The 14475-nt window shown below is 39.9% G+C and overlaps 2 protein-coding genes across 2 annotated transcripts in view; one reads left to right on the top strand and one right to left on the bottom strand.

Moving 5' to 3' along the window:
• Positions 1-6867: 6867 nt before the first annotated feature.
• On the bottom strand, positions 6868-9673 carry adma (adrenomedullin a). Its single transcript, XM_076110190.1, has 3 exons — positions 8353-9673; positions 8086-8211; positions 6868-7910 (listed from the first exon to the last, which is right to left on the bottom strand). The coding sequence occupies exons 1-3, from the start codon at positions 8475-8477 to the stop codon at positions 7607-7609; spliced, it is 555 nt and encodes a 184-aa protein (XP_075966305.1). The 5' UTR covers positions 8478-9673; the 3' UTR covers positions 6868-7606.
• Positions 9674-14262: 4589 nt separating this feature from the next.
• The window catches only part of sbf2 (SET binding factor 2), an 81059-nt gene continuing 80846 nt past the window's right edge, over positions 14263-14475 (top strand). The window contains exon 1 of the mRNA XM_076110330.1: positions 14263-14395. Within this exon, the coding sequence (XP_075966445.1) occupies positions 14341-14395 (55 nt within the window). The 5' untranslated portion in view covers positions 14263-14340. The remainder of the gene's footprint in view (positions 14396-14475) is intronic.

Genomic DNA, 14475 nt, shown 5'->3' with positions numbered 1-14475 from the left:
TAAACAAGCAAATCTACCTGTTTAAGGCTTGCAGGACATTCATAAACTAACTGCTGCACCGCATCACCACCTGGAGAGCTCTGTGTATTGTTCATGTCCTACAAGATTACTTTTAAACACTTCACTTTCTAACAAGATTTACAGGTCGTCAATATAACGTAGATGTATGATACCTATCTTAGCCTGTTTTCATAGGCTCCCAGTTCATTCTAGAGTCACTATTAACATTTATTTTATCACGTTATCGGTCTTTGCTATTGTTGTCCATCATTTGCTTTTCCTGTTAGCCTGTGTTCCTGTTTGCCGTCTTTATTTGTTGTACTTTTTCATTCAATGCCTTGTCATCTACATTATATAACGTGACAAGTCACTTAGATTTAGACTTATCAGCAAATGACTGTAATGGGATAATGAAATGGAAACACGAGCTAGTCCTGTAGAATATCGTATTTAAGTTGAAAGCATTTTGAATTGTGCAGTGGTGCAATGACAATAACTCTGTTTTAGCCCTTATCAACAGCATAGCTGTAAATAACACTTGTTTTTACTATATAATCCAGGATACACTCCATCTGTTTACAGCCATGCTCACAGACACACAATGTACCGCAGCTATGTCAACCAGAGAACTGTCTATTTCTGCAAGCGGATAACCTGAGTGATCTGACAGAGTCTAGCTGATATCCGTGTAATACAGGGTACAGTTCTGGTCATTGGAGTGCTGAGGCAACATTAGAGAAAGGCCGTGCTGCCTAACGGTGCCATATAAGCCAATTTTCCGCTCTGCCAGGGTGCTTCCAGGAAGCTTATCATTCCGGACACACAACACTATCCTGACAACAGCTGTGAGCTTTATGGCACCACGTGCACACTGTGAAAATGGATATTCTCACAAATCTGTATTGATCTGGAGATGATGGCCTAATCAATTATTAATTGACCACTCAAACCCGCCGAAATAATTTCCACGAAACAAACACTCGTGTTTCTTTTTTTTCACACAGTCAGGAGCAAACACACACACACACACACACACACACACACACACACACACACACACACATAAAGTTGGAGATGAAACATTCATATCGTAACAGAGTTCTTCCCACCTGACAACTTGAAAGAAACTAGCTAACGCTAAGCTAATCACCCACAAACCCTGGGAAATAAACTAACGTATTCCGTTTTTCCATCAAAGGTATAAACAATGAACCATTATTGTGTGTATAACGATAAACTAAACACTTTCTTGGAATCAGTCCGCGGCTATCGCAAGCGATCGTTAGCTATAACGTTAGCTGGTCTAATCCATAGACTTTAGCTATAAGAAGGCTAATCATGCAGCAGCTAGCTAGCTAGTTTAGCTCGTTGAATTATACAAAGTAAACGGTTACGCCATCATAAACGGTAACTTGAAACATTATGGTGTTAACAAAGTTATAGGTTTGGCTTGTTTTCAACCAACATACCAATATATTTATTGCGAGACTATGCGTAATGTTAACATTACACTAAACTGCTAAATGTATAGACTCTACTTGTGTTACTGACCTCTATCATGCACTTCGTCGTAAAGTTGCACGCTTTAGCATTAATCCTGCGTTAATAACCGATGACAGGCGGAATTTGCTATTATTTTTTATATTTATTTTTTATTCAGTTCCGTGCATCAAGTCAAAATTACTTAGCAATTTCTTAAAAATTTGCTAATTAATTCAGGTTTTGGCAAACTGAATAAATGAAAAGTTAGGCCATAGAGTCTGAGCTACTCAACACCCAGCAGAGACTCATCTCCACCACACATGCTCTACTTTTTCTCTTGCCCATATGTGACCAACCCAATGTCAGACTCCTTTCTGTTGACCATGTTCCTTCCAAAATAGCAGATGTGCAGTGATGCAGAGAGTAGCCCTATACTGTAACTTTACTTCATAGCCATTTTGCATATTATCTTGTTTTGCATTTATATGCATTACATCAGTTCTGCGCTTACCTTCAGTGCTGCTCATAGTAGCCATATTTATAGATGTTGTCATCTCAATTGAAGCATTGTACAGATTCAGTGGTACCTTCTGTCTGCATCTGGGTCAGGCTCAGTCAATATATGAGTCTACGGTGGCATACAGTTATAGTTTTGTTTTTCTGACTGCCCATCTCTCTATTTTAAGGAGCCAGTGGCTTATGTTGACAGAGCTGCTAATCCTGAGACTATGTCAAAACTGGTTGTCAACAAAGACTGCCTCACTCAGAGTAGACAGAGCATGGTGCCTTCTGCTCTGTTTATTTCTCTCTCTCTTACTGTCACTCTCAGACACAAACACGCACAAAATGTGTCACTCACTCTTACGCTTACATACAGCACATTGGGCAGTGGGCACACAGAGAGGTCGTGAGGAAAATAGATTCCTCTCTACTTCTGTGGCAAAGAGGCATCCCAACGAGGCAGTCATCACAGTTGTCCTTTTCATTCAGTAAGTCACAACCTGTTATGATCATTTATTGCTGGCAGTCTGTTTTTATCTGGGCCCTGATGTTCGTTTTGTACATGACAGAATACATCATTCAGCTCAGTTGTCCCGTTAAAAGTCACTCTCAAAACAAATAATTGCCCTCAGAAGGCATTTTGCTCCCGTATACTCAGATTATCACTCACATTTGTGTGATAGCAAAGACAACTGACCCCATATCCCATTTGTTATCTGTACATGATGCAGAGCTGCATAGTGCATTTTATTTATACTTCCTGCCCAGCTATTGATAACAAAGTGACTAGACTGATTATTTATGTCAATGATGAGACCACTCCTCCAGCAGTCAATGTGGTAAAATAACCTTCATACTGTATGGTTCTGGTGCTGTTTCTCAGCATAATAATAATAATAATTAGCCCAATCTCACCATGCCCTGGACCCATATCTGCTTGTGAAGTATAACAACAATATGACAGTGAGTCAACAGATGCTGCACATGCTGCATTTCTGCATGCTTGAATTCCAAAGAGAGAAACAACTCATTCATTGTTGACATGAGGTACCTGCTGATTCTCGCCCCACCACTTCAGGGTGATCAATCAATCCCTAAATGATAAAAAATACCCTTCCATCTATATTGAGGAGTCGCCAACTTAGCACCCCAATAACACAGTAGATACAAGTTTTTATTCAGCATTCACAGTAGCCTTTGTCTTATTGATCAACGTATCTGGTTCAGGAAACATCAGATCAGATGGCTGCGTAACAGAGTTATACATAGTGTAGCTCTGCAGAAAGCATTTGACACTAATGTGGGAAATATCCTAATGGTGCTCACTCTGTGCTGATGTGGGTGTGTGTGCCCCTTGTGTTTGTGAGTCTGTTTAAATGCACTGAAAATGTGGAAGTATGGAGATGACTTTCAATCGTCTCCACAGTTACTTTGGTGAATAAGACTCATCGTTCATTATTTCCCCATTAACTGTGATAATCCCATAGGAGGCCATTACCCAACCACTCATAGCCCTATATCAGACCCAGCTTTCTATACTCTGCTGTCTTTATCTTCTCTGTTTTGTCTTTTCTCAGACAAGTCTCTGCTGTTAATGGCTGAGCCCCCCAAGTTGGCTCTTTGACAAAATCATATCTGAGAGAGAGAGAGGTCAACAACACAAGAGAAAAGCATTTACATTACAGAGAGACAGTGATGAGCAAGGGAAAGTAAAGGAGCTCACTCTTTCCCAAGCAAGGACTTGACTGCTGCTTTAAAAGAGACATGTCTCCTCTTCTCATCTTTCTCAGTGGCCAGGGCCTGGAGAAGAGTAAAGATAGAAATGAAGGAAGCGCACTCATCCATCTAATACGCGTCAGATGAATTTCCTATAGTCACAAAGTCTAGATGCAAAGTTTTTTTAAATTGCATCCATGAAAGGGTTTTGCTGGAGATACACATAAACCAGTTACCACATACAGTATAACAAAACTGCATATAAAGATTTTGAATGGAGATTGAAAGACATAGAAAGATACTGTAAGTGATGTTTGCATCCCTTCCCGCCTCATCACTGGTTCTAGACTGCTAATATATCAAATAAGTGCACTCACCTCCTCAGGCTCTGCTGTCTCTGAAGTTGGTATATTGGATAAACATCCAAGTCATGCTGTGCTCGTGTTATGGCTAGAGTATATGAAATCTCATCCACCACCCTGCAGTGCTCATCGCTCCATCCTTAACTCTTTCAGTGCCGCAGCAGAGTGCAAGGACATCAGAATAAATGCAGATATCAGCCATCATGGTCATTTGCACCATTTCACTGCTTTTTCAGGCAATATTATTGGATGTTGGAATTATGCTCAATATGGGTCAACATGTAAAATCCCAGGGTTTCCCTGTTCTCTCTCTTCTTTCTCAGAGACTAATCATGTCCTCTTGTGTATGTCTTGTTCATTTGCAGGACATTACATTTAGCTGAGATGAGACGTGAGCAGACAAGCAACAGCAATGTAAGGATGCCCCTTTGATTAGATAAACAACACATAACAGTTCTCACTAAGAAGACTAATTTGTTTCAAAGCTCAAAACCCCTGCTCTTGCTTCTGTCTCTTTAATTACAGTCCCTCAAAGACTATTACAGCACATTCACCCAGACTTACCCATGTACGTCATGGCAAAAGTAAGTGTCTCTATTATTGCATGTATTCTGTGTATGATGCAAAGAAACCAAAACTCCAAGCTGTCTGCACCACTGGTAACATCAATCTCTGGGTAGAGTCTCACAGACGTACCACAGCACTTTCTCTGATACCTTTGCCAAGCAGAATTAGCAGTCTTGCAGTACAGCGAAGGTGAACTCCTCACACAGAACAAGGCCCAGATTTACTGCTGTGGCCGTAAACAGCAGGGGGCCCACTGTCCCTGATTTAGCCCAACAGTGTTTGAGATTACGAGGCTAATCCTCTCAGCTCAGGTTATCAGGGTACTTTTAGAGTTGGCTGTAGAGGACTGAATCTTTGCCCTGGGCCGGTATAATTTGATTGACGGTAGAACACTGACTGGGCCAGATCTAGATGCATCCAATCTATTTTAAAATGCTTTTATTGTGGTGAGAAACACTGAGAGGATTTTGTGTCTAAACTAAATTCCCATTCAAAATGTAGAAACACATGTAAATTAATCAGCCACTAGATGGCACATTTGCTTTATTTTTTATTTTATTTTTTTAAACAATATTTGTCAATGGCCTCATGCCATTCAATAGTTTATGGGGCCGGTATTGTGCTATTACCATATTGAAGCTACTGTGCATTGTGCTGTTTTAAGCATAAAGTTCAACCCCCCTGCAATCTGTGATAATGAAAAACTACATGATAATAAGAGTGAACCCATATTTGCTTAAGTAAGATATAAATAATCTTTGAAATACATATATATTAAGTATGGGGTAATTCTTTAAAAGGTACCTGATTTCACCGTTTTGTAAGATTTGCTGAGCTTAAAGACAGGACATAAGTTAATAACCCACCATTATAATTAAAGGGATAGTCATATTTCTCACCCATTGCTGCATGCTTCTTATTCAAAAAACCTTTGAAAATTCAAAAGTCTGATCTAGTTGAGTACATATTACCAAAAACAACCAAAAACCCAAATTGAGCAGTTATACCCATCCAATGTCACTAGATGGCAATAGAGAACATGCAACTAAGGTTTTGACCCTCACTTCAATATAACCTGCCCACGATCATACTGCAACGTTTTGAACAGCTGCAATTGACTTTTCCAGAGAATTAACATAAAAGCAGAAACCGTCTGCAGCCAACATATTTCTAATTACTAATGATCACACTGAATCAATATGAAGAGCTGGGTGCTGTATAAAGAAACTGAAGTCATACATGATTTTATTCAGTCACAGACTTATTTTTAATTTTCTGCATGTTTTCACTAAGAATTGCTTATAAAAGCAGGGGGAATATCCAGTTAGCGCTTACAGGAAACAAGTGGCAATGAATGTCTCAAGGACCTGGTTAGTTGACTTAGTACCATTCAGTGAATTCATGATTTGATCTATTGTAGTAAATCTATATATGTGTTGATGAACTGTTGATTGGACTGTGATTGGACACGTTTTTTTATTTCTTATTTTTTGGTGAATCTGAACTCCCCAAAAATGTGAAAGGGGGGGGTTGATAATATGTCAAGTTAAGAGGTCTGTCGCCCTTCAGTTCTGTTCAGTCTCGGGGGTCTGCTTGTATTTAAAGGTCACCATCAGTGCTTTGTTGGAGCAGTTTTTGTGATGCCCTCGCAGGAATGTGAGACTGGAACCCCCTGCATCGGCCTTTTTGTGTCCCAACCATCTACCATTGAAAACAGATGGAAGCTTCAGTCTCTTCTGATGGCTTTAGGGCTCCTCTGTGGTGTGGGGTGAGCCGACAAATATGAGCTGAACCAAGCAGGAATGCGCCTGGCACCCTGTCTGCCCTTTTTTGAGGGGGGGGGGGGGGGGGGGGGGGCGTCATAAGGGAATGTAGTGAGAGGAGGGGAGGCTCTAATGAGACCCTGTAATCACTTAACAGAGACCAGGTGCTCTGTGTCTTCCTGCAGCAGTGCACTCCAGACAATAGAATGCCACTTTCAATTTGCAAGAGCCACGAGCAAAGGAGGTCTGGACAAGGTCTAGGTTTTGTATGCAAAATGTTTATTGAATAACAATGTTATTGCTTTGACACAAATAAAATATAACACATTTACAAATATATAATATATATATATATATATATATATAAAACACATATCCTATTACCACAGTTTGCAAAAGAATAATGACAAATAGCTACAATGCCCATATATATTTCTTCCTGTACAAAAATAGTTCGATCTGCACAAGTACTTTAATGTAACCTCTATATAATATTTAAATAAAGGAATTCATATATACACATACCTGCAATAAAAACAAATATAGATTGCACATGTTTTTGTACAAACAATAACAATTTCAAGTATATTTCAATCCGTTGTGGTCTGCCACATATCTTACAGAATCTAAGACATTTCCCTTATACAGTGTCCAAAACTTTATATAAACTGAGAGTTTCAGAGCTCTCTAGCAGTTTGGCATTGTGATGAAGATGTATTTTCCTGATGATTCATTTGACTTTAAGTCCAAATGGAAAAGTGCAGACAAGTACTGACAGTTTGGAACATGGTGGTATAATCCTTAGAGGATAGCACTTATCAAAGTCCTGGCCTTGAGGAAGAAATGTGTAAAGTCCAAGAATGATAGAAGAGAGTTCCCTCTTTAAGCCAGAGGATGTGTCCACTTTGCCAGGTATTAGCACTCTTCCTTTCCCTCTGCCAAGCAAAGAGCAGCACCTGTAGTTCGCTTCATGCTGTGCCATCCAGTGTCTGTACGCCAGCTGCAGTTGTTTGCACGCTCTACATCGCTGAGCTGCAAGGCTCAGCCTTGAGAGAAACTCAGTGCAGCCAGTCTTGCTCTGACTCAGTTCTCATGCCTTGAAAAATGTGCCGGGAAAGACTTGGCAGAAGTCTAAGGCATTTCGAGAATTTTAGAACAGAGAGAGGACACTAACTCCCTCGCTTTTTGTTCCCAACTCCTCTTGCTAATTTCCGTTCATGTCCGTCTGAGGAGAGCCTCGAGCTTGTGAACTTGGGAATCATTTATGCTCCACGCTGGCGTCAGCCTGCCTTGCTCTAGCCTCAGTGTGACTCTGTGCGCCGGGAGAGATCGACGCCTCCGGCCGTATCCCTGTGGGCTGATCTTGTCGACAGGGGCACTCCCGATCTTCAACTTGTTACCGAGCTGGTGCAGGCGGTGTGCGAGGTCATGCACTGCACAGGTGCCCAGCGAACAACCTTGTCTTCTTGACTGATTGCCTGAGTGTTTAGACCTCTTGGTTCGGACATTGATGTCAGTGCTGGAGGACAGAGGGAGAAGGAGAGAATATTAATCCATGCTGTTCAGTCCTGAGTTGTCAATGGCTGAGTATTCTCTGCTTAAATTGAGTCTTCCTTTTCTATGACAAAAAATATATATGATGGCCAAATGGAGACAGTTTGCAGACTTTCAAGATAGCATGGTGAGTGTCTTACCTGGAATGTGGCAGCAAAGTATCCCTGATATCTTCTGGTCTGACAAAGTTCTCAGACTCTGCTGTCTTCTCTACTGATACACTGTCAAGATCCCGTCTCAATCTGCTCCCGAGCCATATGCTTCTCCTGGGAGAGGGAAACAAAGCTCTTAGTTAGTCTTAGGTAGATAATTCAGTAGACAGCTGTCACAGACTTGGCAGACTGTCACATCTTATATCAAATGAAAACATTTTGATTGTTGAATGGATTACTCCTCAGTTAACGCACCTTTTTTTCAACTCCGGATTCACTTGAAGTTCCACACAGTGTGCTACTGTCGCCAGCAGACAGCACGAGAGAAAGGACTGGAAGATCAATTGCATTTTGACTCCTGTGGAGAGTAGAGAAAACATGTGTTAGTTATGTATTTATGCTGTAAATTGATGTTTAACTTCATGAATTTCCTCTTGTCCCTCAGTGCATGTAAAACTCCCTCATACAGTATTCCTATATGTGCCACACTGGTACTAGCTTACACAAGAGTCCAAAAGCCAAGTTATTTGCACTTATCATTCATTTATTTAAAAAGTTAAGCTAAGGTCAGATTTTGCTCAGTTAAGTAAACCTACAACCATGCTTTGGGCCCCCGGCCAATAACGCGAAGGACTGTTGACCAATGCGGGGTCCTAAATAGACTCAGCTCATAAGTAAAAAAAAAAAAAAAAAACTCAGTTATCTGATAACTGACAAACATAGCAAAATCGATTGCAATTAATAAACAATATACTGTATGATGTACTGCCTCTGTCAGATGCTTTACACCTTGAGCAATTCCTTCACAGACGCACACATTGAGAGCTGAACTGCTTATATAACCGGGCAGATAACCTGTCCTTGTCCCTACACTTGTGCCCTGACCTCAAAAAAGCAAGGTTTGAGCCATCAGCTGGTAGCAGAGCAAACCACAGCAATATCTTTGTTAAAAGAAAGTGCACATACCTGTAATTCTCTGACAAATATCAGATGGATGGGAAAGATCAATCAGTTGTAAAATAGTACTCCACAGTTCTCTTGAAATTGCCACTGGTTCTGTGAGGCAGCTGTGTCACTCTGCTAATAGCTCCTACACACCAGACTGGGAGCCTTTATACAGGAGGTGGGAGGGGCTCAGGACAGACACACACAGTCTCTCATCCTTGTCCCCCACCCCGTCCAGTGCACTCTTGTACTGTTCTTGTAGCACAACGCAACACAGCAAAAAGATCAACAATGGAAATAGAAATTAAAATGATAAAGGAAAATAGTTTTGGAATAAGTGCAGTACATCCTGTGTATCCTGTGTTCACTCAGTCAAAACATTAACTTTTTCACGGCTCAGTATAAATGATTCATCAACAAAGTTCTACAGTTCTCAGAAAACGTTATATTTGTTTTATTTCAGTATGTGGATAAAAGGCAACAAATCAATGGTCATCAGTTATGTAAGTCCCATACTGTATTACACAATGTCCCAGTAAAAATACTATGTGTTCATCTCAGCTGACTGCTTGCTATAGGGGGAAGGGTGTTAGAAATATAAATACTCACAAAAGAAAAAGTTTGAACATTCATCTTGTGATATTTGAACTTTAATAAGGTCAGTTAGAAATAGTTTTTGTCATCGTTCCTTTCAATTTAACTGGCTAATTGTATAAAATAGAATTTAAGGAATGTTTCCACAGTCTGCTTTTCAGGGCACTCCCTGACACAGTGAAGTTCCATGTTAGCTTTGAAAGCACACTGGATGATGAATGTGAGATTTGGAAAAAGACAAGCATTGAGTAACTGATTAAATATAGTAAGTATGCCCAACTGTAAACACAATATATTCAATGTATCTGTTTGTACAAGGCAAATATTTGACCCCGGACTTACCATTTATTTTGATATTTGGATAAATGATAAATGGAATTTTACAATTTTACTCAAAATGAATCTAGAGTCAGAAAATGAACTTGAACAACAATCTAAGACATACGAACAATATTGGCTTGGACGTTTTTTTTAAATAGTCCTGCTGATTTTGTGCTGTTATAAATTATAACTAATATGACTTTAATTTTTGCCTCAGGAATGCATACCCAATCTATTGAAGAAAAACAAGAGAGCCATCAAGTCTGCCTCTATGTCTCACCCTCTCACATTATTGGACTTTATGGGATGGTCAGTACAGTGAGTCACTCTAAACCTGAAGAAGTTTTACACCAAGAGTTAAAGCTAAATAAGTCAAAGTAACTCAGAAAAAAAGGATATTTCTTTCTTTGACTTTTACTCATGATTGGTCTGTAAGGCTGGAAACCACCACCGGTTGGTGCGGTTCATGAGGCAGATGTGGATAATAAGCCCCTAAGAGGGGAAACATACACAGAAAGTACTATCACAAATAACGCGTTACGGAGATCACACGTTTTTGTTTATCACAACCTTCATAGCTAACAGCTAGATCGGTCTGTGTCTGAGATGGGCATATTGTTGAGAAGAGATAACCTATACCTCAGAAACACTGAGCATGTGATGCCCAAAAGATTGAAAGCGTACGCCCCTTCAGTCAGTGTATGCAATTCTGTAAATACCAGAGAAAAAACATTTGGTTTTATCAGTGTAGAAATTCCACTGCAGAAACTTTCACTAGGTATAGTGTCAATTAGAGTTTTTGGGATTGCTCTAAGTAATGCTTTCAGTTTGGATTTTTGTTTCAGTTTCAATGAAGGAGAAAAACCCTCCCGTGGGCCCTTTCAACATAACGTTAAAGAAATACTTAACACATGACATTCCACTCTGGCATGTCAGCATTCTATTATTCATATCGTGTTGTTTTTAGTCCCCGGTGCAGAACCTTCCGGAGTGTATTTATATCTCATGTGACCCAACACAAAGAATACATAAATGTCAAACACATGTGCTGTAAACCAGCAAATGTTTTGTAAGCACTTTGTAGTGATAATTGCCTCCGACAGATAAGTTTTCTCCTTAGTTTAGTTTACAACAGGAGATTGTGAAATCATGACAACACAATTCTGCTGTTGCTTTTTAGCTCCTTATATAGAAATATTTTGTTTGTCCTCCATGAAGTTGCTGTCGGATGACAGTTTTTGTTGGTCCTTGTATTCGTAAGAGCAGGTACGTGTGGCAGGAAACCTGAGCAACTGATGCCAAGTGTGCCAGCAAACAGTGTGTCAATCCTAAAAGCACAAATCTGACAGGTGATTCATAATTATTAGAATGCCTATAATGTGTGTCACCTTGAAATGTGTGTTGTTTTAGGTCCCATGACTTTCCCATCATTCTTGTGTAATTACAAACACTATTATGCAAACACTGCATTTCTTCATGTTTTGGCTCTGGTTCAACTATTTTGACTACATCTGCATCTTCATCTTCTGTTTACTAGCAAACAAAAACAGTAAGTGGGACAGAGAGAAAGAGAGACAAAGAAAACTAGAGGAGTTGAGAAAAGAGCAGAAGAATGAGAGAGAACGCAGTGGAAATTGCTTTAAGTTCCTGCTGTTGTAGTTTTTGCGTTTCTCTCAAAATTAGCTAGAGTACTGGTTTCCATGTGCTATTCCTTGTGACAGCTTTTCCTATTTTCATAAATTTCAATATTTTGCACTAATCCCATGAGTTTATCCTGTCCTGCACATTGTATGTCAAAACACAGCCATGTTCAGCTTGAAAGAGCTATTTTAAAACACAAACTATTGTCTTAGACAGCACCAATATTGATTTTTTTAATAACCTTTTATCACTTACCAGAAGATTGAAGCATTTTATGAAGTTGCATTAAAAAGAGCATACAATTATGTGAGTCCATGAAATAACCCCTGATCATTTTAATGTTGCAGTTGGAGCAGCTTTGTGATACAGTCAGGAAAAATATATATTTGTGTAGTGTACTTTAATACAACTAGTGTTTTTTTGTACAGGTGGCATATTTGACAAGTAGTTGATTTGCGGTGAAAGATGACAGAAGTGTCCCTGGCAGAAATCCTTCTGATAAATCAAAATTATTATACTGAAAAAAGAGGGCAGCAAGTATAGAGAAGTAGTATATGATTATATAACCTGCTGAACATAATACTGATGGAAATATTCTGCATCAGTTGCTATTCCATATATTTAATCTACCATTTCTGCAAGTTTCTTCCAATCAGTCGATACCTTATATCCAGTAAATCAACTGTTGATAACTGTTGTTATCAATACATTTCTTTAAGTGACAGTAAATTATAGTATTATTCTGGTGTGGCGGCTTTCCCTGGTGGGCTGAACTTGTCGACAGGGGCACTCCCGATCTTCAACTTGTTACCGAGCTGGTGCAGGCGGTGTGCGAGGTCATGCACTGCACAGGTGCCCAGCGAACAACCTTGTCTTCCTGACTGATTGCCTGAGTGTTCAGACCTCTTGGTTCGGACATTGATGTCAGTGCTGGAGGACAGAGGGAGAAGGAGAGAATATTAATCCATGCTGTTCAGTCCTGAGTTGTCAATGGCTGAGTATTCTCTGCTTAAATTGAGTCTTCCTTTTCTATGACAAAAATATATATATGATGGCCAAATGGAGACAGTTTGCAGACTTTCGAGATAGCATGGTGAGTGTCTTACCTGGAATGTGGCAGCAAAGTATCCCTGATATCTTCTGGTCTGACAAAGTTCTCAGACTCTGCTGTCTTCTCTACTGATACACTGTCAAGATCCCGTCTCAATCTGCTCCCGAGCCATATGCTTCTCCTGGGAGAGGGAAACAAAACTCTTAGTTAGTCTTAGGTAGATAATTCAGTAGACAGCTGTCACAGACTTGGCAGACTGTCACATCTTATATCAAATGAAAACATTTTGATTGTTGAATGGATTACTCCTCAGTTAACGCACATTTCTTTCAACTCCGGATTCACTTGAAGTTCCACACAGTGTGCTACTGTCGCCAGCAGACAGCACGAGAGAAAGGACTGGAAGATCAATTGCATTTTGACTCCTGTGGAGAGTAGAGAAAACATGTGTTAGTTATGTATTCATGCCATGAATTGATATTTAACTTCATGGATTTCCTCTTGTCCCTCAGTGCATGTAAAACTCCCTCATACAGTATTCCTATATGTGCCGCACTGGTACTTGCTTACACAAGAGTCCAAAAGCCAAGTTATTTGCACTTATCATTCATTTATTGCCACTGGTTCTGTGAGGCAGCTGTGTCACTCTGCTAATAGCTCCTACACACCAGACTGGGAGCCTTTATACAGGAGGTGGGAGGGGCTCAGGACAGAGACACACAGTCTCTCATCCTTGTCCCCCACCCCGTCCAGTGCACTCTTGTACTGCTCTTGTAGCACAACACAACACAGCAAAAAGATCAAGAATGGAAATAGAAATTAAAATGATAAAGGAAAATAGTTTTGGAATAAGTGCAGTACATCCTGTGTATCCTGTGTTCACTCAGTCAAAACATTAACTTTTTCACGGCTCAGTATAAATGATGCATCAACAGAGTTCTACAGTTCTCAGAAAATGTTTTATTTGTTATATTTCAGTATGTGGATAAAATGGCAACAAATCAATGGTCATCAGTTATGTAAGTCCCATACTGTACTACACACTGTCCCAGTAAAAATACTATGTGTTCATCTCAGCTGACTGCTTGCTATAGGGGGAAGGGTGTTAGAAATATAAATACTCACAAAATAAAAAGTTTGAACAAGGCAAATATTTGACCCCGGACTTACCATTTATTTTGATATTTGGATAAATGACAAATGGAATTTTACAATTTAACTCAAAATAAATCTAGAGTCAGAAAATGAACTTGAACAACAATCTAAGACATACGATATTATTATATAACCTGCTGGAAATATTCTGCATCAGTTGCTATTCCGTATATTTAATCTACCATTTCTGCAAGTTTTTTCCAATCAGTCGATACCTTTTCAAACTAGAATCTCCAGTAAATCAACTGTTGATAACTGTTGTCATCAATACATTTCTTTAAGTGACAGTAAATCATAGTATTATTCTGGTGTGGCGGCTTTCCCTGGTGTAAACAGGTGGGGACCCTAAAGTCTGGACCTAAAAGAGCCTCTGTTGGGACACAGTGCTGTATTTGTAAACTAAAGGGCCCACGCCCATGGATTTCGCCCTCTCCGGCACGCAGGCGCAGTGACACACCTTCTGTCAAAAATGGCTGTGCTTTGGAAGCAGGAAAAATGCTGAATTGTGTTGGTATTACTCGGGAAAAGCAGCAGACATGGCGAGATTTGCTGACTATTTTATTGTCGTGGGATACGATCAGGAGAAAGCTGGTAAGTTTTGACGGAGCGGGCGGCTCGCAGCGGCTGAGGTTTGGGTCCAGGCCGTCAGTCAGTGTGTGATGATGGTTGAT

This window comes from Anarhichas minor, unplaced genomic scaffold, assembly GCF_050575085.1.
Source record: "Anarhichas minor isolate MPS153535 unplaced genomic scaffold, ASM5057508v1 ptg000042l, whole genome shotgun sequence".
In the NCBI taxonomy this organism is placed as follows: domain Eukaryota; kingdom Metazoa; phylum Chordata; class Actinopteri; order Perciformes; family Anarhichadidae; genus Anarhichas; species Anarhichas minor.
The sequence above is the reverse complement of the archived record's forward strand: the minus strand, read 5'-3'. Positions and strand labels throughout refer to the sequence as shown.